Here is a 22566-nt window from a genome sequence, read left to right as displayed (position 1 = left end):
GACAGAAAGAGAAAGTACTCTCCTTGACAGAGCTGTCAATAAACCTGTTCCGTGTATCCCAGACACTGGGTTACCCAAACACTCTGTCTTTCTAAGAGAACAGAAACAAAAACAAAAGTCCTGACATATTCCCACTTCTTGCCAAATCCATCAGAAGTAGATGGCTTCAAATTTCCTTAATATGAAATCTGTATTCACCTTACTTCTCTATTTTGATTACCTTATTTATTAGACTTTCTAAAATAATTAGTTTCCCGGTATTCAGGTTTCTGACAGGAAACATTCTACGTTATTTTCCCTTTGGCCATTTGAAAGAGAATTTGGTATTCCTTTTTCTCCTCCCCTCACAACGACTTCTACTGACAACAACAATAATAAATAATACATTAGGGTGTTATACACCCTACTGTATACACTTGTTAATTAATTCTGGCTGATATCGCTTGCTTCTTCGGTGCCAGGGCCACTCTGTCAGGAGCAGGAGGGTTGATTTGCTTTCTCCCCCTTGTCTTTTGCTCCTGGGCTCCTGCCCAGATGACTGGAAGGACCAAGAGACAAAGGCCCTTTTCAGCTGTCCATGTGCTCAGGAGTGGCCACGACTCCCCAGCTTGTCACATCTCCCATCTGAAGATGATCAAATAATGAGCAACACATCCAGGTTACAGGGAACACAGGAAACACCCCACAGCCTGGTGCCCCGGACCCCTGGAGTGCACACTGGCCTTGTTTGTTCTCCTGGGCTTCGGGGCAGGCCAGCACTCTCTGGTCCACTCCTCAGCAGCTCACATTCAGCAGTCGAAGGCAGAGTGCACTAATGGGAGGCCCAGGCTTCCGCCTGAGGCCACATACAACCAAAAAGCTCATCTGTTACAGCCTGATATGAAATCAGGTTTTTTTCCGCAACTGACCTGACTCATAGAAGGTGAAGCCGGGCTTTTCAGAAGTGAGGTTTGGCAGGCGGGGGAGGCAGGAAATCCAGAGAAGAATGAGTCTGTAAAGCAGTGGCTCCTTCCAGCCCTAGCTACTTCCTCTGCTGGGGAGGAGAGGGGGAAGGGTAAACAGGGTGGGGGAGGATCCCGACTCTTGGCATCTGAGACCAGCCAGAGTTCAGGAGTTTGGTAGTCTCTGCTTGGTCTATATGCAAAACACATGTATGTGTGTATTATGAATGGCATGGAGCTTCCTGAAACTGAGGGAGAATAAGGGGAAGTCTCATCTGCTCTTGGAAGAAACAAAGAATGGGGCCAGTTCACTAGATTGATTGCTCAGGCTTTGAGGCAGGGGACTTTTCCTCTCTCTACCCCCTGGAGATGGTTCATTTACCCTGAGTAAAGATTTGGCTCTTTAGTGTAGCACCAAGGCAGTTGAAAGAAAAGAAAAGAAATTTCCAGCCATTGACTAAGATCAAGGTAAATCATGACACCTATTCTTTTGGTGATTTGATTATAGCCCTATAGCCCTAAAAGGACTTATTAATCACACCAGCCAGAACATATCACAGGGAAGAAGATCAGATTGCCACTATCTTCCCAGGTCTGTCATGATAAAAGTGGCCTGCAGGGCTTCCCAGGAGCAGGACCCCGTTATCTCTTTTCCCTTATCACCCGGCACCCTCACCTCCATTCACTCTTCCCAGCTGTATGGGCTTGCCTACTGTTCTTTCAACATGCCAGGCTTGCTGGTTGGTGCCTTACAGCCTCAGAAATGACTCCTCTCTCCATCTTATATGTCTTTCCTCAAATCCATGCACAACTAACTTCCTCACTTCTTTTACACTTTGACATCAAGGATGGATCTACATGTCTTTCTAGTGGAAAACCCAAATAAAAACAAACAGTAGAAATCAGAATGGAGATACAGTACGTTTGGGAATCCTGGGTGGTGTTAAGGGGAGAGAAAGATTTGCAAAGGAGAACTTGATACAGGGCCAACAGCCTCTAAATTCTTTGGTTAGGAAAATATTCAAAATGTAACTGTGTTAAACAAAATAATAACCTCCCAAAGACATTCATGTCCTAATCCCTGGAACCTGTGAATATGTTAAGTTACATGGCAAAATGGATTTTGCGCTTGTGATTAAGTTAAGGACCTTGAGATGGGAAGATTATCCTAGATTATTCCAGTAGGCTTAATGTAATTAAAAGTGTCCTTAGGGAAGCAGGAGTGTCAAAAGTCAGAGGAGATATGATGATAGAAGCAGAAATTGGAAGGGTGTCATCAGAAGTCAGGGCATGTAGGTGTTTACAAGCTGGAAAAGGAAAGGAAAAGATTTTTCTCTAGGGCCTCTGGAAGGAAAACGGCCTTATCAACACCTTGAGTTTAGTCCAGTGAGATACATTTTGGACTTCTGACCTCCATAAATGTAGTATAATAAGTCTGTGTTATTTTAAAATCCTCATCTGGGGGTGCCTGGGTGGCGCAGTCAGTTAAGCGTCCGACTTCAGCCAGGTCACGATCTCGCGGTCCGTGAGTTCGAGCCCCGCATCAGGCTCTGGGCTGATGGCTCGGAGCCTGGAGCCTGTTTCCGATTCTGTGTCTCCCTCTCTCTCTGCCCCTCCCCCGTTCATGCTCTGTCTCTCTCTGTCCCAAAAATAAATAAAAAACGTTGAAAAAAAATTAAAAAAAAATAAAAATAAAATCCTCATCTGTGTCATTTTAAAGGTTTGCAGTCATTTGCTATAGCGGCAACAGGAAACAAATACAATAACAATGCTCTGCTGATTTCCTCTACCAGGTACCTTCTCAGCGAGGCCAAGTCTGATTATGATATCTAAACTTTCAGTTAAACCTCTACCAGCTCACATCCCTCTTATTCTGCTTTACCTTTTTTTTTTAATTTTACATAGCTCTTATGTTCTAAAATACTCCATAAATTACTTATCGATTACGTTTGTTGTTTGTTTTCTGTCTCCCCTTGCTAGAATGTCAACCCTACGTGGCCAGGTATTTTTGGTTGTCTTACCTACTGGTATCTCCTAAACATCTAAAACATATAGCAGGTGCTCAGTAAGTAATGTTGAATCCATCAATGAAAATGTACTAGATTACATGAGATTTACCCAATGAAACATGACTACTAAGACATTGAACAAGAATTTGAGCTCAAACTTAAAATCCATGCCCTGAACATTTCTTCTAACTGCCCAGAACAATGAGGAAGAAATTAGCAGGGTTATGTTCTCAATATAAATGTTTTCCTAACCAGCATTAAAAGCTAGTGGCCTATGCACAAATTTCTGTATGTATTATGAATCTCTCTCCCTTTCATATTGTGTAGATATCATGGGCTCTACTGGTTATTGTTTTATATTTTGTTTCCCACCATGGGGACACAAAGCTTTGTCTTTAATGTCACACCATCAGTACTTACAGTAAATAATATTCTCAGGCATTCAAGGCACAATGAGTTTCTTACAAAGCCAGTTCTTTCCTTTGCTTTTGGGTCATTTAAACAGGGTGGGATTTGGAGAATTAAGTCCCAAGTAATTGTGTTATTACTTTGACGTTGCTCCTCTCCTTCCTTGAGAAATGGAACACTTTGGTTATCGGCAGCCACTTTAAGTGTTTCTTGTGTATATGTCATAATTCAAATAAAAATAGTATTCACGGAGGTTTCCTTCAGAAGCACTGGTAAAACACTCCATCGTGGGTCTCTGTCAAGATATCTGAAAACTTTTTCTTGGCTTCTGGCTTTGAACAACGTTTTAGAGTAACAACAAGGCTTCATTGTGCACTGAAATTTCTGTAAGGCAACATTCATTCAAGTGTTGATCTGCATTTCACCATCCAAGAATAACAACAGTTATTTATATAATTTTATCCATGTTTCTGTTTTTTCCTATCCATTTCACCCTTCCACCCCGCCTCTGCTGAAACACTGTAGCTTGTTTGGGATGGGGGTGGGGTGCTATGCAGAGTATATATACATACAGATGTTTTTCTTCTTTTCCCCCCTGGTCTTGCTGTGGAACAGACAGACCTAACCTTTTTCTTATTAACAATATTATTTAAAAGTTCGGAATTTAATATCACTTGATACCATTTCTAGGTAATATTCTGGAATAGGTCTTCATAATAAGGGTATGTTTATAGACCAAAAGCTTAGCTTAATTCAAATGAAGATGAGCACAGAATACCAAAGGCTGTGATAAAATGTACAACCCTAAATGGTTTGATAAAAAGAAATGCCTAGCTAGGTATTTCAGCTAAAATCCAAACCAAATCTCAACAAATAGATGGGTACCAGTAAGACTCTCATGAAGTTGAAATTTTCTATGATCCTTAATGGTCAACTGAGTCAATGGTCTATAGGACAAGCTGTTCAATCCTTATTGAGAAAATGTCGCCAATGGCTTGAATAGAGTTAGGTGGGATATGAATGTTCATGTCCTTATGAGAATGTATGCCACTCGAGCCACACAAGGAGCTATTTTAGCTGAAAGTATACTAAAAACATTAAGCCTAGTTTGTATTAAAAGAAGTCTTATGATTGTTTTGAAAAAATTAAAAATAGTGTGCCTATGTACTTTTAGGTTTATATAAAAATTGTTAGAGTCATTGCTCCAAAATTCTTTATATGTTCAATGGCAGAACTAGCAGAAAGAAAGAAAGTGTTATGACTAAGCCAGAGAATAATATACAGCTGTATTTTATCCAAATTGGAGATTGAATAGCAAGGTAATTTATAATGTGCAGAAAAACAAGGTGAATCCAGGTCACTGTCATCATTCAAAGATACCCTTTCGGAGAGATGAAGTTTGCAATTGGATTTGGGTCTGTAGGCAGCTAAGTCACAGGGGGTGATGCCATTGTATATCCAGATGGTCATCTACCCAGTTAATGATCAAAGGTACAGGCAGAAAAAACTTTGTCTCTGGTTTAGGGAACTGCCAAACTGTAGCCAGGATATCAGGATATTAAGCCAAGAGAAAAGACTTCAGGTATAGAATGAGCCAGTAGCAGAGTCTTACCAGTATGTCAGAGAAATCCTGGTCTAAATTGTTCAATAAAATTAGACATAGGGAGAGGCAGCAACTCAGTGAGGTTGTGTGTCAATTTGGGTTCCCCTAGGAGGAGACTGTGAGCCAGTGATTTAAATGCAAATAGTTTCTTTGGAAGATGAAGTGAATACTGAGCGGGGAAGTGGTGTCAGGGAAAGGAGGCAAGGAACAAAGGTCCTGTTACCAAGACAACTCCAACTGTAGGCAACTGAAGCTCAATCCTGATTGGAAATTCTGGGATATGTAGAACCTGTCTCAGGTTTAGCCTGCTTAGGGGTGAAGGAGCTGGGGTATTTATATGCCAACATTCCTGGCACTTCAGATCTCCTGTGTGTGTGGTTACTAGGGCTTCAGGAGCAGGAGAAAGTCACATGTATTAGATTCTCCAGAGAAGCAAAATCAGTAGGACGGACACACACACACACACACACACACACACTATGAGGGATCCACTCACATCATTATGGAGTCTGAAAAGTCCCACAATCTGCTGTCTATGAGCTGGAGGCTCATAGACTGGTATACTTCCAGTCCAAACCAGAAGACCTGAGAACCAGGGGAGCCAATGGTGTTAAGTCCCAATGTGAATCTAAAGGCCCAAGAATCAGGGGATGATAGTGTAAGTTCTGGTCCAAATCTGAAGGCTTGACAACCAGATGTTTCAACGTCCAAGGGTAGGAGATGATGGATGTTCCAGCTCAAGCACAGAGAACACATTTGTCCTTCTTCCACTTTTTTGTTGTATTCAGGACCTGAACAGATTGGATGATGCCCACCCACATCGATGAGATGAGAGTTATCATCTTTGCTCAGTCTACTGACTTAAGTGCTAATCTCACCCAGAAACATCCACACAGACACACCCAGAAATAACATTTTACCAGCTATCTAGGTATCCTTTAGCCCAATCAAATTGGCACATAAATTAGTGGTCGTACCACAGGCAAAGAAATGAAGATCTTTGTAATTGGAAAGCTCATGCCCTGCCAGGATTGTCTGAAAGATTGGTAAGTTTGAGTCGGTAGGCAGACAGCCTCAGAGGAAACAACTAAATGGAGGAGGAAAAGGCAAGAGCTGAGAACCCACATGCTGGGAAACACTTCCCACCACTCCCTGTGTCCACCATCACCACCAACAACATAATAGGAGGGCAGGAGAAAGAGTCTATAATGTTTGTCACACTTAGTCTGGAATCTTACCTCAAAACATGGGAAATATGCATGCAAGCAACCTATAGATGGTTGAAGAACATCTAATTGATTTGAAAGGCTGACATTTCATTTTTCATTGAATGAGTCTTTGTAAAATTATCTCTAACTCTGGGAAATTCTCATTTTATGTATCTTTATTTCAGAATGAAAAATTTTGAAACCAATGATTTAGCATTTTCTCCAAAGGAAAATTTTGGAGACAATAGTGGACTTGCTACATACGTATCTAAAGCAATAGACCCATCCATCAGCTGGGAGGATATTAAATGGCTGAGGGAGCTGACATCACTGCCAATCGTTGCAAAAGGCATTTTGAGAGGTTTGTGTTTTTCTCATACTGTTCTCATGATTCTTTGTAGATATGATCATGATATTTTTAAGAGAAAATAACCAAGAAAAATTAATGTGGATATCTAAGGAGACATTCCATCTCTCAATTCTCCATATTGATGTTTGTGAGTAAATATTTCCTCATTCTTAGGTAATACACAGAAGACCTTGTCTCTCATGAAGTAAGAAGTTAACCTTTTTTAAAGTGTTGGGTTTCTGTTGCCTTATCTTGGAGCCATCACTAAATCATGGAGCTTGACAAGGTCTAGGCAAAACGTCTTGAGTTCATTGTTTTGGCTGAAAGCTACAACAAGCTGCTTCTAGACCAAGAAGAAACCCAAGGATGATATTATGACAGCCAGACCTCTTTCAAGAGCCTTTTCTATTTTTCTCTGTTCCTTGCAAGTACCAATGGCTAGGACTGATTTTTGAGTGTGGTGAATCCCACATGAAGAATGGTTGACTACAACATTAAAATCCTCAAATATCAAGCCATGATTATTAAGAAAACTGACTGCTTCTCCAGTATCCACATGTATTCAAATCCCACAGGGAAGTACCAATGACTTGGATAATTTGGAGTATAAGTATAAATGTATTCTCCCACAGAAATGTTTTCCTGCCTTTGAAAACATTTTTTTTTTAGTTAATTATATAGAAAACTGCCAAAACCTTATTATTTAAATGTGAATGTTTAAGTAAGTGGCTCTGAGATGAGATATTCTATTAACTTATCTCAGGGTCAACAACAACTTCTTTTTTTTTTTTCAACAACTTCTAATCAAAACATTTTCATCAGATTTACTTGAATATGTGAGTCACATGGCCCCTATTTATAAAGCTGTAGACCTGCCCTTGGCTTTATCTATTTAATCTTAAGTGTGCAGAAATAAAGTTAATAAAAGTAAAAGAATGGGTCCAGCAAAGCTTTTAAATAGTGGAAATACATTTGAATCCAGACCTATCTTCATTTGTGCTTTTCAAAAATATTGTTACATTCTTTCTTGTTGATCATTGTACTAGTTCAAAATTTCTGTGGATTCCACTTCAAAGAATACTTCCTAGTGTTATAGACATCTTTAAACAACAGTTTCACTTACTTAACTGGCATACGTGTTGTCATCCATGATTGTTAGCACTACTTCCTATACCTACATTCAACTGTAGATACTATAGAATATTAACCCAAAGGTTCTGCCCCATTCATTCATGCATCTATTCAGTTACTCACTCACGAAGGCATTCATTTTGTAAATATGCATCATGATTATTGTGTGCTGAAGTTAAAAATGATAGTAATTTGAGGTCTTTGGCCAAGAGGAGAGCCCATTCTTGTAGGAGACAGACATAAAAACAAGAATTTGGGGGCAATAAGATGTTACAAGTGCTGAGATAGAAATCTATGCGGTATTAGGGTGGGGTTTCAAATAGGGCATGGACACTTATAAAAGCAGGTTAGGGAGTTTCATTTTAGAATGACAGATAATGTTTGAGTTTTGCCACAATATCAAAAGACTCAGACTGAAATAATAGCAAAATAAAGCAGTTCTGAGTAACAATTTATAAAACATATTTGAGAACCACTGAGATTCTTAATCAGGGAAGCAACCTCATCAGATTAGTATCTTAGAAAAATCCAGCATTGTTTCATGGACCTGATGGATGGAGGTGGCAAAATTGTGGTGAGGGGGACACTTAAGAAACTTGTTGCCTGGGCGAGAGATGATTGTGGCTGACCTCAGGAAACTGAGAAGGTGGAATTGAATTAGAAAATTAATGTAGTTCCAAGTATTTAATTCATTCTCATCACAAGTGTGGCCCAGGGCAAAGGGCTTAAAACACAAAGAAGAATGAAGTCTTAGTATAGTCCCATATTTGTCTAATAGAGAACATATATAAGAATGAGGTTATTTACATTTTAAACAAGCTTTTCAATTTAGGATTCCCAATATATATCATTTTCTCCAACTGTGTCCTCTAGGATATGATGTGTGTCTATTTAATTAGACTTTACTATCATGTGTTATGTTGAAAAATACTCTGGCTTCTAGAACTTCCTTCTGTGGTCATCTTACCTAGGACCACCACCCTCACCGTCACTTCTCTTTTATTCTCATCCATGTGAATCATATCATTTCTTTCCACATATTTCATAATGTTTTACACATAGTAGATAGCCCAAATGTTTATTGGCTAAAATCCTCAGTGAAAACTATGAGTCTATATAATTAGAGAGACCTCAAAAAGGAAGAGAAAGAGAGATGGAGCATTTGGCATTTGAAAGGAAATAGCTTATTTACAAATGTACAGTTTACATTGTCTAGTTTCTCTGTGACTATTTGTTTCATTTATTTAACAAACAAGAATTGTCTCCATGACAACAACTGCATCAAGTAGTGCAAAAGCTCACTCTTGATGGGGGCGGGTGAAGGGGGCAGTTCTGGGAAATCCAATTCTGTTTCACAGATCTTCTTCCAGAAGTCACATGGATAGACTGAGCATCACCCATCCTCTTTCATTTTCTTTTGATGAAAAAGGTATAGATGATGTTTGCGGGAGCATGAATTCACATATGCTGGAAAGATCTCAGTGAAAATTCCCCCCCTTACCACCACTTTAAGAATTGCATCTTAATGAACGCAAATTGAAGTGCAAGATGTAATCTCTTGCTGTGGTTAAACTCTGCCCTTGGAAAACTTCAACACAAACTCTGAACATGTATTTGAGGCAGGATTTGGTCTTCACCAAAACTCATGCTAATAAACAAATGGCTTTATGAGCAAAGGCATAATGCTTTTCAGGGTAGTTTTAAAAATAAAAAAAAAATTAAACTCTTCTGTGATATTTCCATAGTGGCTTTTTTGTTTCTCAAAACTGTAACTAGCTCTTTTCCTATACACATTTTTTTACAACACTCTCAAAGCTATTCAGAGTTTCTAGATTGTGCTCAAAACTGCTGCCATGCAACTAGGATTTAGTTACTAAATTCCTATGAGATAGCAGAGTCCTGAGTCAAAAACTCCATGGGCTTGAGGGTAAATCTTGAGTACTTAATTAAATATAAAAATAATATATCAAGAAGATAGCAAACAGTGCTATTCCCCATTGACTATTGCATTTGTCAATCAATTAATGTATTAACTGGCAAATTAACATACGTGGAATGCCATAACAGTAAACGTTAAGGATTAATGAAAATACCAAAAATTCATGAACTTTTTGCAAAGCCAGAACATTTTCACCCTCCTATTAAGGCAACATTGTTTTTCTCTCTGGATTAAAATAAAATGTGAAACTTTGGACAAGGCTTCATAAGCAGTTAATGAAAGGGGTTCATATCTGGTCATAAATTATTCTTACTTTGCTTCTCCAGATACTCAGGATCTTATCTTCTGAGTAAACCATTCTATCATTTCCCCCTACATTCCCAGCACTGCCTAGAAGAACCTGGAAAACCACTTGAAATGATAGGAGATAACAAACTGTTACTTAAGCAGTGCTTACTTCAAATGAAAGGCTCTTTATAATCATAATCCTGACCAGGATGAAAATTTATTGTTATAAACAAAACTCAATCAGACTTGCCAAAGGCATCCAGCAAACGAATTTTCCTCCACTTACTCATCTGAGTTTATACTTCCTGCACCATCAGATGAAATTAATAGTAACAGTTAATATTTACCTGAGTGCTCAACATGTGTCAGGCACTTTCTAAACACTCATTCAACTACTTTAATTCACAAGCCAATCTTATGTGAATTACTATCCCTATTTTATGACTTAGGAACCCTGATGCACAGAGAGGTTAAGAAGCTTGCCATTTATGTAGCAGGCAAGTAGCAGATCCAAATTCAAATTCAGGTGGTCTAACTACTAACCCTAAGAAGTTAATCATTTTTTTTTTCATATTGTATAGGATCGGTTTGCTGATAATATTCAGTTTCTGAGAACATAGGTTGTAACTACATGTATTTTGATTTTTTTTTTTTTTTTTTTTACTTTTGATGTTTGGTATCATGCACACAATTAGATAACCAAAGCAAACCTCCCCAATTCCACATACACTTTACATTGTATTAAGGCCATATTTTTAAAGAACCATTTACCCAAACAGAGTGTAAATGATAATATATTGGGTTTCTGGTTCCAAATAATGGATGAGTAGATATGTACCCTCTCATCAAACCCATTAAGCCACTGAAAATAAAGTAGAGACATACAAAACTGCATAAGTCTTATGACAGCAGAGGAATGAAAGATAAAGGACACACACAACAGAGAAACTTCAAGAGATTTATGAGAGACACAAAATGTAAGGGAACGTGTTTATAGGAGGAAATGCAAAGAAAACTCCCCCTCATAATAGGCCCAGAGGAAGCCCTGGAGGAGACAGGAGATTCTGTAATGATTGTCTGAGAGGCACCCAGGGTCTAGTCTGCAAGTGTGACAGAGATGGAAGATGAGAAGTGGAGAAGAAAGCCAGGAGATTCATGAGAGTTCTGCTTGTGAAGCTCTTACAGAAGCCAGCCATCCTGTCCTCCCTCATCGCTTGTGCAACAATGGGCCACTTGACGTGGTAGCTCCATCCTTTCTAAAGAAATGAATGAATGGCTGGAACAACCTATGGGTGGAAAACATTGACAATATGACATGATGCTGTTCTCGGCTCTGAGACTTAAGGAGCTCACAGTCCAGTAGCCCCTAGTTAACAGTCAAGTTCCGCTGTGCGCTCACATGACGTGTTCATTGTTATGAGTGGAGATTGGGTGGGCAAGTAAGTTCTCTGATCTTTTCTTATAAGGGCACCAATACCCTCATGAAAGCCCCACTCTCATGAACTCATCTAACTTTAATTGCTTTCCAAAAGCACCATCTCTAGATACTATCACGTTGGAGGTTAAGGTTTCAACATACAGACTTTGGAGGGATTCAAACATTCAGTCCATGAACCATGAGTTTAACATTTTCATGTACATATAGTTTTAGAAGAGAAATAATACTAGCATCATTTATTTAAATGGATATACTTAAAAACTAGCACTCAATAAAACACAGGTTTGAAAATGATGGTTTAGCATACAGTTTAAAAAAGGTCAGAATTACAGATTCTCTTATGAATCTTTTTTCATTAATCTTGGTCAGGTCTGCCCTTAATCTCCATTGCTGGATTTATGAATGTATACAATGTTTGGTATCCATTTGGTTACATTTCCTAAATATGCTTTTCACTACAATGTTAGGCCAACTATTTCTGAGTGTTAAATTTGAGTATCAGTGTCATTTGCCTGATTCTGTTAGCAAATGTGTTTTTATTGTGAGCATGCTGAAAACAATAGTTTGAAATATAAAATATAAAAAGTGTGCTGGGAATTGATTTGAGAGAATGTTAATCTATTTTAAAACTATATTTTCAGAAGTTGATATATTTTGAAGCATGATTAAAGACATAACATATAATTTTAATTTTTGTACATTTTCATATACTTCAATGGGTGAAATACATTTAATTATAGAACAATACAACTTAAGATAATTATTGAAGACATAACTTTGTATTAAAGAATATTTTTGGAATAGATTTGTTCCTTTCCTGTTACACTTAAGGTGCTTTCCACTGATGTATTCTTTTATGCTATGCAAATTGCAAAGGGGTAATTCTGCTAAACACTAAATGGTATTATCTCATTAATAATAATAAAAATGCTTAGTAGGAGTACTTCCTTGTGAGACTAAATAAATTTTAACTGCATATCAATTTGCTATCTACTGAAAATTTTATGCCATCATTAAACTGTTGTCAATGCTAACACTTTGGTCAAGGAAACTATCACTACTATTCTAGACCTAACCCTTGGTGTATTCCTATGCTAAAGATTCTGAGCAAGGTATGAGGTCAGCCTCCCTTTGACTGGGACCTTTCAATTTCTAAACCCATGTCTTCTGTTAAATTGCCTTTTCATATACAATGGCTGTCTTTCTCTTTCTAGGTGATGATGCCAGGGAGGCAGTTAAACATGGTTTGGATGGGATCTTGGTGTCGAATCATGGGGCTCGACAACTTGATGGGGTGCCAGCCACCGTGAGTTTCAGCAAATGCTGAGATTTCCCTTTGGAGTTTTCATTTCTATCACAGTTTGGGGTATCTCTGTATTTACCTCTACCCTGTGTATTGTGTGTGTGTGAATACTCAAGGTAAAATATGTGTGAATATATGAGATCTTTGATTTTAAGTGTAGTGGCATAGAACTACCTAAATTTGATCATTAATTAGTCCAGTACAGTTATTTGTAAACTTTTAAAAGTCATCATTAAAAAATAAGTCATTTGTGGGCAGGGATTATCTTTGTATTCATAGGTACACTGAGAGGTACAATGTAAATTAGAGTATAAGAGAAATGGTTATGTCTTGAGAGTTAAGAGGAGCTAACAGATCCATTGTAATTATAAAAGACTTGGGTGGAGTTTGAGATCACTGGTATAAGAGGTCAGGAGGAAGGAAAGACTGAAATTTCCTCTGACTGTGGGAGTTGAACAGCTACAGAGAGAGGTTGGGTGGGTGGGGAAAGGAATAGAAATTCTACAGCCCAGGTGAGAGGAGGTCAGCTGCAAATGGGCTACTTTGCTTGAGCTGTGCATGACCTTGGCTGCATATTAAAATCACCTGGGGAACTTCAAAGACTCCTGATGCACAAGCTGCATAATACATCAATTTATCAGAATATCTGGGGACAGGGGACATAGGCACCAGTATTTTTTAAAGCTACCCAGGAGATTCCAGTATGCATCTATGATTTTTTTTAATACACTGTACAAACTGTGCCAGGCAAATCAGAATCCAGAATGTAGACATAAAGTAAACCAGGGAGCCTGGGGTGGTTCAGTTGTTAAGCATCTGACTTTGGCTCAGGTCATGATCTCACGGATTCCTGAGTTTGAACCCCACTTCAGAAGAAAACGAACCCTGTTTGGGTGAACACGAGCCCCGCTTTGGGTGAGCCCCACTTCTCTCTCTCCCTCTATCTCTTTCTGTCCCTCATGGAATTCTCTCTCCCTTTTTCTCTGCCCATTACTCACTAGTGCCCTCTTTCTCAAATAAATAAATAAAAAATAAATAAATAAAGTAAACCAAATTGGCTTGAAAGCTGTGGGACTGAGTTAAAACTGTGAAGGAGAGCAGTTAGCCCCAAGAGGGCCAAAAGCATTTGACCCCTGTTATCAGAATCACTCAGTCATGGTTATTATATGGATGACTTTAATTAGGATGACCAGTGAATTTACTCAAACAACTGGAAGTACAGCAGGAGAAATAATTTAATTAAGTAGTAATGGATTACTCTTCACTGAACTATCAGGTAGATTTAGATAAGTCCATAAACTAGTTGTGTGGGTCTTGGAACAGACTAAATGATGACAGGGGAATACTGGATGTCGTCCATGTTTGTACTCCATTTTTCCTAAAGCATCAATGGTAGGAATGAACTCATCTTTGCACACTGTAGGATCACAGAGTCAAGAATCAAATCACAAAACTGGAAGTTTTCAGTCCTTTCTAATTCAGCTTTACTTATAGAGACCAGTCTTCTTAAATGTTGCCTGCAGGGAAAGGGAGGTGGAGAATGAAGACCCCCTCTGGGCAGGGAGGAGAAGTTGGTCACAGCTCAAGGCTCTTTTGCAGATTTATGCCTCTCTTGTGTATGAAGACATAGACTTAGTGTGCAGGCCAAATTAAGTTTGTTTTCTAAAAATAAAATCTAAATCTACTGAAATCAAATCTAACTAGATTTTAAGGGGAAAATATCTAAATGGTGTGGTTTATTTCCCTCTGGCTGAGGGGATATGGAAACTTATCTAAAAGGGCTTTTTGAGCTGTGGTCTCTGAGACTTTTAAAAAAAACAATGACACTCCCCTTCACATGCTGTGTGCAAGAGAGGAGATGCTTGCTTGACTTTTGCCTCATACTTTAGAGCAAATTTAAGGCCCATGGTGGTGAGAGAAATGTGAGATTAGATTCAGCTTACACTGAAGATGTTTTTCCCTCAGTGTGTAGGTTTTGAGATGAAGAGCAAATAGTTACAAATTAAGTTTAGGCCAATGTCCTTACACTCAAGGTAATAATGTGGCCAACATCACTCTTGAAGAGGGGCACCTGGCTGGCTCAGTTGGTAGACAATGTGACTCTTTTTTTTTTTTTTTTTTAATTTTTTTGTCAATGTTTATTTATTTTTGGGACAGAGAGAGACAGAGCATGAACGGGGGAGGGGCAGAGAGAGAGGGAGACACAGAATCGGAAACAGGCTCCAGGCTCTGAGCCATCAGCCCAGAGCCCGACGCGGGGCTCGAACTCACGGACCGCGAGATCGTGACCTGGCTGAAGTCGGACGCTTAACCGACTGCGCCACCCAGGCGCCCCGGTAGACAATGTGACTCTTGATCTTGCAGTCATTAATTCAAGCCATACATTGGCTGTAGAGCTCACTCAAAAAAAAAAAAAAAAAAAAAAAAAAGAAAGAAAAAAAAAGATTGCTCTTCCTCTTGAAGTAATTAGAGATCAAAATGACAGCATCAAATCAATTTTCAAAACCCATTGTACTGGAATATCTCAAACTGGGGTCCAAGAACAGATTCTCTGGAGTCTTTGAATTCTAGAAGCATTTTTTTTCAATTTTTCATTTTTGTTTTGATGCTAACTGGACCTAAACTACCTTAAGCTTAAAAATATTCTTGGGTCGCCTATGTGGCTCAGTTGGTTGAGAGTCTAACACTTGATTTCAGCTCAGGTCTTGATCTCACAGCTGGGAGTTGGGCTCCACATATATATATATATATATATATATATATATATATGTATGACACTCTTTTCTTGTGAAAATGTTTATCTACAAAAAATTTTCATAAAATAAAATAATATTTGGGTTGTTAAGTCAAGTGTTTCCAAAATTGAGTCCTTGAGCACGTTCTATGAGATCCAAGATATTTTTTTTAAAAGGGATCCATGTAATTCTACCTTTGAGATACGCTGATGTATCAGTTAGCCTTTGCCGTGTAACGAACCACTTGGAAAGTTACTGGCCAAAATTCAATAGCTGTTCCTTCATGTCACAATTTTGTAAGTTGGAAATTTGGGCTGAGATTGGCTAGGAGGTTTTTCTGGTCTCGGCTGGGCTCACTCATATGCACATGGTCAGCTGCTGGGTTGACTAGGACAGGCTGGGGTGGGGTGGCCTCAGTAGGGACAGCTCTGCATTGTCTCACATTAGATAGGTTGGTTCTCACAAGATGGCAGGTTTCCTAGAGGGTAATTGCAGACATGTAAGGCCTCTTCAGACTGAAGCTTAGAATAGACACATTGTAGCTTCTCTCTATTCTATTCTCTCTACATTCCATCGGTAAAAGTAAGTCACAAGGGTAATTCAGATGCAAGGGATGGGAAAATAGACTCTCCTATCCCCATGCCCACCGCCCCCCCACCCCCCATGATGGGAGGAGTAGAAATGTCACATTGCAAGGAAATGAAGTTAGGGAGGAAAATAATTGCAGGCATTCTTGCTATAGTAAATAGTTAAACCTATAGGAACCAGTGATTTCCTAAACACACTTAGTAGAAACCCCACCCAGGGCTTCCTGGTATGATGTATGATGAGTGGAGTGGGGTAAAGGGTCAGAGGAATATTTCCAGACAGTAATGTGAACTCTGGCTCTTTTGTTTTTAACTAAATCAGCTCTGATTTTATATGCTTTGTCTGTGTTCAATTGCTTTGGTTTGAGACCTTTAAAGGGTTCCATGCCCCAAATGTCAGCCATCAAGAGTATATTGATGGATGCTGTGGGAAGATAGAAAGGTGAGAGCTCCCTGTGAGTAGAAGTTTTGTGGGACAGGGAACATCCTGGAAAAGTGTGACGTCGGCAAGAATGGGAAAAGGTTTCATTGCGAGTCACAACCTTGTGGATTCTTTTTGGCTCCCTTAGACCGTCTGCATATTGGTTTGAATAAAGCAGGTCCTCAATAAAGTGTTTAGTAAGCCAGTGAATGGATGGATGAGTTAGCAAGTATATTGGGATTTTACCACATTTTCCCTTAGATTAATCCCACCAGAGGTGAGCCCATAATTAGTTGTCTAAAGAACCACTAAGGAAAGAAAAGCCAAAATGAATGGTCTCTGAGATGTGTAATAAGCTGAAAAAAGGAAACATAACAGTCATAAAATAGTGGATTTGTCTACTGTATTTATTTATTTAATCCCCTCTGATCAGAATTATTCTCTAAAATATATACCCAGCAGAACTGTAGCTACTGAAAGAAAAAAGGGGGAAGACAGAAAAACTCAGCAGTGGATAGAACATCCTTGTCCACAGACACACAAAACACCAATCTGGGTTCCGTTATACAGCCCAGAATTCACATTTTAAGTATCCTTATTAGTTTCCTTTTAGGCCAGGTTGGGCATTGGAAATAACGTAAACAGACTTGATTTGCGTGACTTTGAAAATGTGTATTGAACCCAAGCTAGCTAATATTTTTCTTTGGTTTTGGTTTCAAATGGGGAAATACGCTTAATTATAGCTTGCATCATCTTTTGGAAATTGTAGCATTTATATGTTGATGTAACTTGCCTGACTGTAAAAGGAGGACTATGTATAGGTAAAGGGGCATATGTAAATGGATCCAAAGCATGTTTGGCAAGGCAGAAAAGCCAAAAGGAAAAGGGGAAAATCACATTACCTGCCAAACACTTAGGAGCTGCATGCCAAAAGTTGCCTTCACTTCCTCCAAATGTGTAGCCGGGTTTGGTCTTCAGCCCTTTACATAAAACTCTATTTAAGTTTAGCCTCTAAAATTTCGGGGGAAAGTGGGAAAGGCTTTGAGTGATTTCAGTACAATTATGTCTAGGAAAACTGCACTTGAACACATGGTAGCTTCTTCAGCATACATTTTAGATGTGGATTGGGCTTAATTTTATACTTAAATATTTTGGAATAAATGTGGGTTATTTCTACAGATTTTGGCCTACAGGTCACCTTGTGAATTGTTTGCATTCTCAAGTGCAAAGATTTACATAAAAATAGACAACTGTATCAGCTATTAGCTACTAATTATATTGGCTATTAGCCAACTGTATTAGCTATTACCACATAATACTATGAGACAACAGATTCCAGACTCAGAGACTTAAATCTGCAGTCATTTATTCCCATGAAACTTTGTGTCAACTGGAAGGGGGCGGGGGCAGGCTGCTTATCTGGACTTGGTACTGGTTAGGTGGCTGTGCTCCAAATTTCATGTCCAGCTGGGCTTAGCTGGGCTAGCTTTGCTTCCTGAATTCCTGAATATCTATTCTGGGGCCCCAGGAAAGGGAAAGCATTGCCCAGGAGTTTCTCCTCTCATGGCAAGTGGCACATGTGCCAGAGAAAGTTGAAATGTATGAGGTCGTTTAAGGTCTATGTCCAGGAATGGCACTCTGCCACCTCTGCTCACATGTTATTGGCCAAAGTAAGTTGCAAGGCCAAGGCCAATGTCAAGGAGCAAGCAAGTGCACTCTGTTTCCTTTAGAAGGAAACACTGCAAAGTTACCTTGGAAATGGAGTGGTTTCAGAGTGATGTGAAGGATCAGGAACAATATTGCCATCTACCTCTATGAGTCTCTTGTGTTCTTTGGTGCTGATATAAGTCCATCATCAATTGCGAATCCAGATGAGGACCTTCAAGGTGCATGTGGTCTTGGTCCTTTTAAAGCAAAGAAGGGCACTGGGTGGCTCAGTTGGTTAAGCGTCCGACTTCGGCTCAGGTCATGATCTCACGGTTCATGAGTTCGAGCCCCGTGTTGGGCTCTGTGCTGACAACTCGGAGCCTGGAGCCTGCTTGGGATTCTGTCTCCCTCTCTCTGTGCCCCTCCCCCACTTGCACTCTATCTCTCTTTTTCTCTCAAAAATAAATAAGCAGTAGAAAATAATAATAAAATAAATTAGTAAACAAACAAACAAACAAAAAACAAAGCAAGAAAAATATTTTCATGGAGATTTCCCTAATAGATGGCTAGATGCAAAATATATTGGATGAGGAAATCAGAGACTAGGTTTTTCATTAGTAGCCTTGCTTGCATTTATTTTTATGTACCACTGCTTCCACAGACAATTAAGTATTAATTTTAACAATTGTTTTTCAACAGGTAAATAATATACAGAATAATTTACATGATCAAGATATTTCATTTGTTTTTATACATTTTATAAAGCATAGCTATAAAAGGTCATTACATGTATTAAAATTATGCTTATATTTTATTAAATCATGGTCTTTAGGGGCGCCTGGGTGGCGCAGTCGGTTAAGCGTCCGACTTCAGCCAGGTCACGATCTCGCGGTCCGGGAGTTCGAGCCCCGAGTCAGGCTCTGGGCTGATGGCTCAGAGCCTGGAGCCTGTTTCCGATTCTGTGACTCCCTCTCTCTGCCCCTCCCTCGTTCATGCTCTGTCTCTCTCTGTCCCAAAAATAAATAAACGTTGAAAAAAAAAATTAAAAAAAAAAATCATGGTCTTTAAATTTGAAAAAATTTGAAAAAAGTTCAATTTTGAAATAAAAATAAGCCACTCAACTGAAAATTTAGTTGGTTTTTACTTACTAACATTTGCACCCTACTCTTTCAGGAAGGAAAAATTTTAGTGTTGATTCCAAACCTGCTTAGCTTCTTTAATGCTAAATCCTGTCAGATGGTCAATGGCTGTGGAGATTGAGCTGGGTAACAACTTAACATGCATACCGTCACATTATTGACCACTTCTCCCTACAGATTGATGCCTTGCCAGAAATCGTGGAGGCTGTGGAAGGGAAGGTGGAAGTCTTCCTGGATGGGGGTGTTCGGAAAGGCACCGATGTCCTGAAAGCTCTAGCCCTTGGAGCCAAGGCTGTGTTTGTGGGAAGGCCAATCATTTGGGGCTTGGCATCCCAGGTAATTGGAGGATGAAGAAATAAATATATAAAACAGAACTACAGTGACATAAATGCATGAATTAAGTCAGACTGACTTACCCCAAAGATCTGTATCTTTTTACTTGCTTAGGGAGAGAAAGGTGTTCAAGACATCCTTGAGATCCTAAAGGAAGAATTCCGATTGGCCATGGCTCTGAGTGGTAAGACTGGCCATTCTCCTTTTCAACTTTCGTTTCTTCTTATGGGCTTTAGGCCAGGCTCCTTGGTGGAGAGAAGTAAACTTGAGGGGAAACAAGATGGACTCATTTGGGCTGTAATTAAATTTGAAGTTGGCTCCATGTTTACATCTCTAGTGCAGAACCCTCTGAACAGAGAAGTGCTCAGTGTACACAGCCAGCAACAGTCGCTAAGCCTCTATCTTTGACAGTCTCACCAGGGATACGTTGGTGAGTGTGAGTACCTGAAGGGTGAAGCCTACACTATACTCTTCCTTATCTCATAACAAGTGAACAAAAAATCTAACTGGCTAGTCAACACCTTCACTGGGATGTCTAAGTGGCATCTCAAACTCTACCCGTCCCAAATGAAACCACAAACTTTTCCTATTGAAACTACTCCACCTCCAGACTCTCCGATCTCAGTTTATGTTAATACCATTGTTTCAAAAACCTTGAGTTATTTTTGACTCCTCATTTCCCTCACACCCTCACGTCCACAGGACCTCTATCTGCAAAATGTTGTCAGAACCTAATCTCACTCGCTATTACAAGAGTTCCTCTGTGTCTTTCTAATCAGTCCCTCTCTCCCCTTGATATTGCAGGTCTGTCTGTCTGTCTGTCTGTCCTTGCCTACCTCACCCTCCCACCCTGATCACAGCAGTCAGAATGATCTCTTTACACATTAATTCAGATCATTCCACTGTTCTGATAAGGACCCTCCAATGACTCTTGGTTTGTTTACTCAGTGTAAATGCCAAAGTCCTTACAATGGTCTACAAGACCTTTATGTAGCTTGACTTCTGTCACCCCTCTGACCTCAACTCCTGCTGTCACCCTTGCTTATTCTGCCCGGGCCACATTTACCTCCTGCTGTTCCCTATGTCAGACATGTTTCAGCCTTAAGGCCTTTGCAGTGACCATTCCATCTTTCCAGATGCTGTTCCCAGGTGTCTACATGGCTATCTGCCTCATGTCCTTCAAGTCATAACTTAGATCACCTTTTCTCAACATCCTGACCACCCTATGTAAAATGGCAGTCCATCCTCCACCCACCTGCTCAGCTTCCAGTTTTCTTTCCCTGTTACTATTTCATTCTTCTCCCACAGCACCTATCACCTTCTATAAACCATCTATCGTTTCATTTACTTTTTAAATTATTTGCATCATGTATTATCTTTAGCTCTGTAGAATACAAGAAGCATGAGGCAGGGATCTTTATTGTATTCAATTCAGCATCCCCAGTGTTTACAGCAGCTCCTGGCACTTAAATAATATTTGCTGAAGAAATAAGTAAAAAAATAAAAAAAAATCACCTTATTACTAGTGGCTGTTTTGAATCTGACTCAGAATGGACCTTGAGATGCAAAGAATGACATTGAGTCCAATGATCAACTTCCAAAGGTAATGAGAGTTTCCTTTTCTGTGATCCATGTCACCCAGATTGTCCTCATGGATAGAATTCCTGAGATCAATGGTCTACTCCTACTGTGCTGAGCCTGTGTGGACACAGCCTCAGTGAGCAGCATGCCATTCTGTGAATCCTCACTCTGCATTTTAATTTGCTGCAGACATATCCTAAAAGAGAGCTTTCAGCCACTGACTCTCTATTAAATGTGGCAGAAAGAATATACTCTTTGTGTTAATAAAAATATGTGCCAGTCATTTTGTGTTAAGGACTGTTTAGGTAATAAAAATGGTCTCGTGCCACATAAGATTTGGCAAGCCTACCTTGAATCATAAACCTTACATTTGTCAAGTTTTACATTCCTTGGGAAAACGATTACCTGCCTGATTATTATTGCATTCATGTCATATTAAATGTATGCATTATTTTCTCAGGGTGCCAGAACGTGAAAGTCATCGACAAGACATTGGTGAGGAAAAACTCTTTGGCCGTTTCCAAGATCTGACAGTGCACAATATTTTCCCATCTGTATTATTTTTTTTTTTCCGGCATGTATTACTTGACAAAGAGACACTGTGCAGAGGGTGACCACAGTCTGCAATCCCCACTTCAATACAAAGGGTGTCGTTCTTCTCCAACAAAATAGCAATCCCTTTGAGCTCATTGCTTTTGACTTTTCAATGGGTGTCCTAGGAACCTTTTAGAAAGAAATGGACTTGCATCCTGGAAATATATTAACTGTTAAAAAGAAAACATTGAAAATGTGCTTAGACAACGTCATCCCCTGGCAGGCTAAAGTGCTGAAAAACAAAAGATATCCTTTGGTAAAATTGGAGGTAGCTACCACCGAGGTAAAAAGATAATGATCTCACTGTTTATTAATTTGCATTGTGTTTAGATATCCTTAAGCCGGGTTCTTAAGTTGTAAGCTCAGGTTCAAAAGGTTGGACCATGCCAGGAGAAACAGGAGATTTAGATTCCCAACACGGGAGGTAGCCCTTGATAGAATTGGGTCAAGCTGGTGGGAATATGTGACTTTCTGGATACTTTTTAACACCCTGACTTATGCTACTTCTTTGAACGTAGATTTCTGTTCACATCTTTAGTGCCTGCAGGTATCTGAATATTGTATGACATATATATATATATATATATATATATATATATATCTTCTTAATCAGAAAAAAATAAAGCATTTTTGAAAAGAGTGTATCTGGTCTATTCATAACAAGATGAAATTCAACCATTTAATCTCTGAACCCTAGTAACTGCCCTGTTCCCCCACTAATTCTCTTATACCTTCTAGCTCTTCTTTATTCTTTTGCTTCTTCTCCACTTAGAGTCATAAGCAGGGCCAGTTGCATAATTTATGAGGATTATGCCAGATGAAAATGTGATACCCTTGCTCAAAAAGCAGGAAAATGTCCTTTCTTTCCTTCCACAGTTTTTCTCTTAACCTGTCGTGGTATCCTTTATTTGC

At 39.3% G+C, this 22566-nt stretch overlaps 1 protein-coding gene across 1 annotated transcript in view; it reads left to right on the top strand.

Annotated features, from left to right (window-relative positions):
- Nucleotides 1-21889, top strand: part of HAO1 (hydroxyacid oxidase 1) — a 46965-nt gene extending 25076 nt beyond the window's left edge. The window contains exons 4-8 of the mRNA XM_043602864.1: nucleotides 6355-6530; nucleotides 12529-12620; nucleotides 19324-19482; nucleotides 19594-19663; nucleotides 21521-21889. Of these exons, the coding sequence (XP_043458799.1) occupies nucleotides 6355-6530; nucleotides 12529-12620; nucleotides 19324-19482; nucleotides 19594-19663; nucleotides 21521-21591 (568 nt within the window). The 3' untranslated portion in view covers nucleotides 21592-21889. The remainder of the gene's footprint in view (nucleotides 1-6354; nucleotides 6531-12528; nucleotides 12621-19323; nucleotides 19483-19593; nucleotides 19664-21520) is intronic.
- The last annotated feature ends 677 nt before the right edge of the window (nucleotides 21890-22566 follow it).

Source organism: Prionailurus bengalensis, chromosome A3 (genome assembly GCF_016509475.1).
Source record: "Prionailurus bengalensis isolate Pbe53 chromosome A3, Fcat_Pben_1.1_paternal_pri, whole genome shotgun sequence".
Lineage (NCBI taxonomy): Eukaryota > Metazoa > Chordata > Mammalia > Carnivora > Felidae > Prionailurus > Prionailurus bengalensis.
This window is presented reverse-complemented; position numbering and strand designations above follow the sequence as displayed.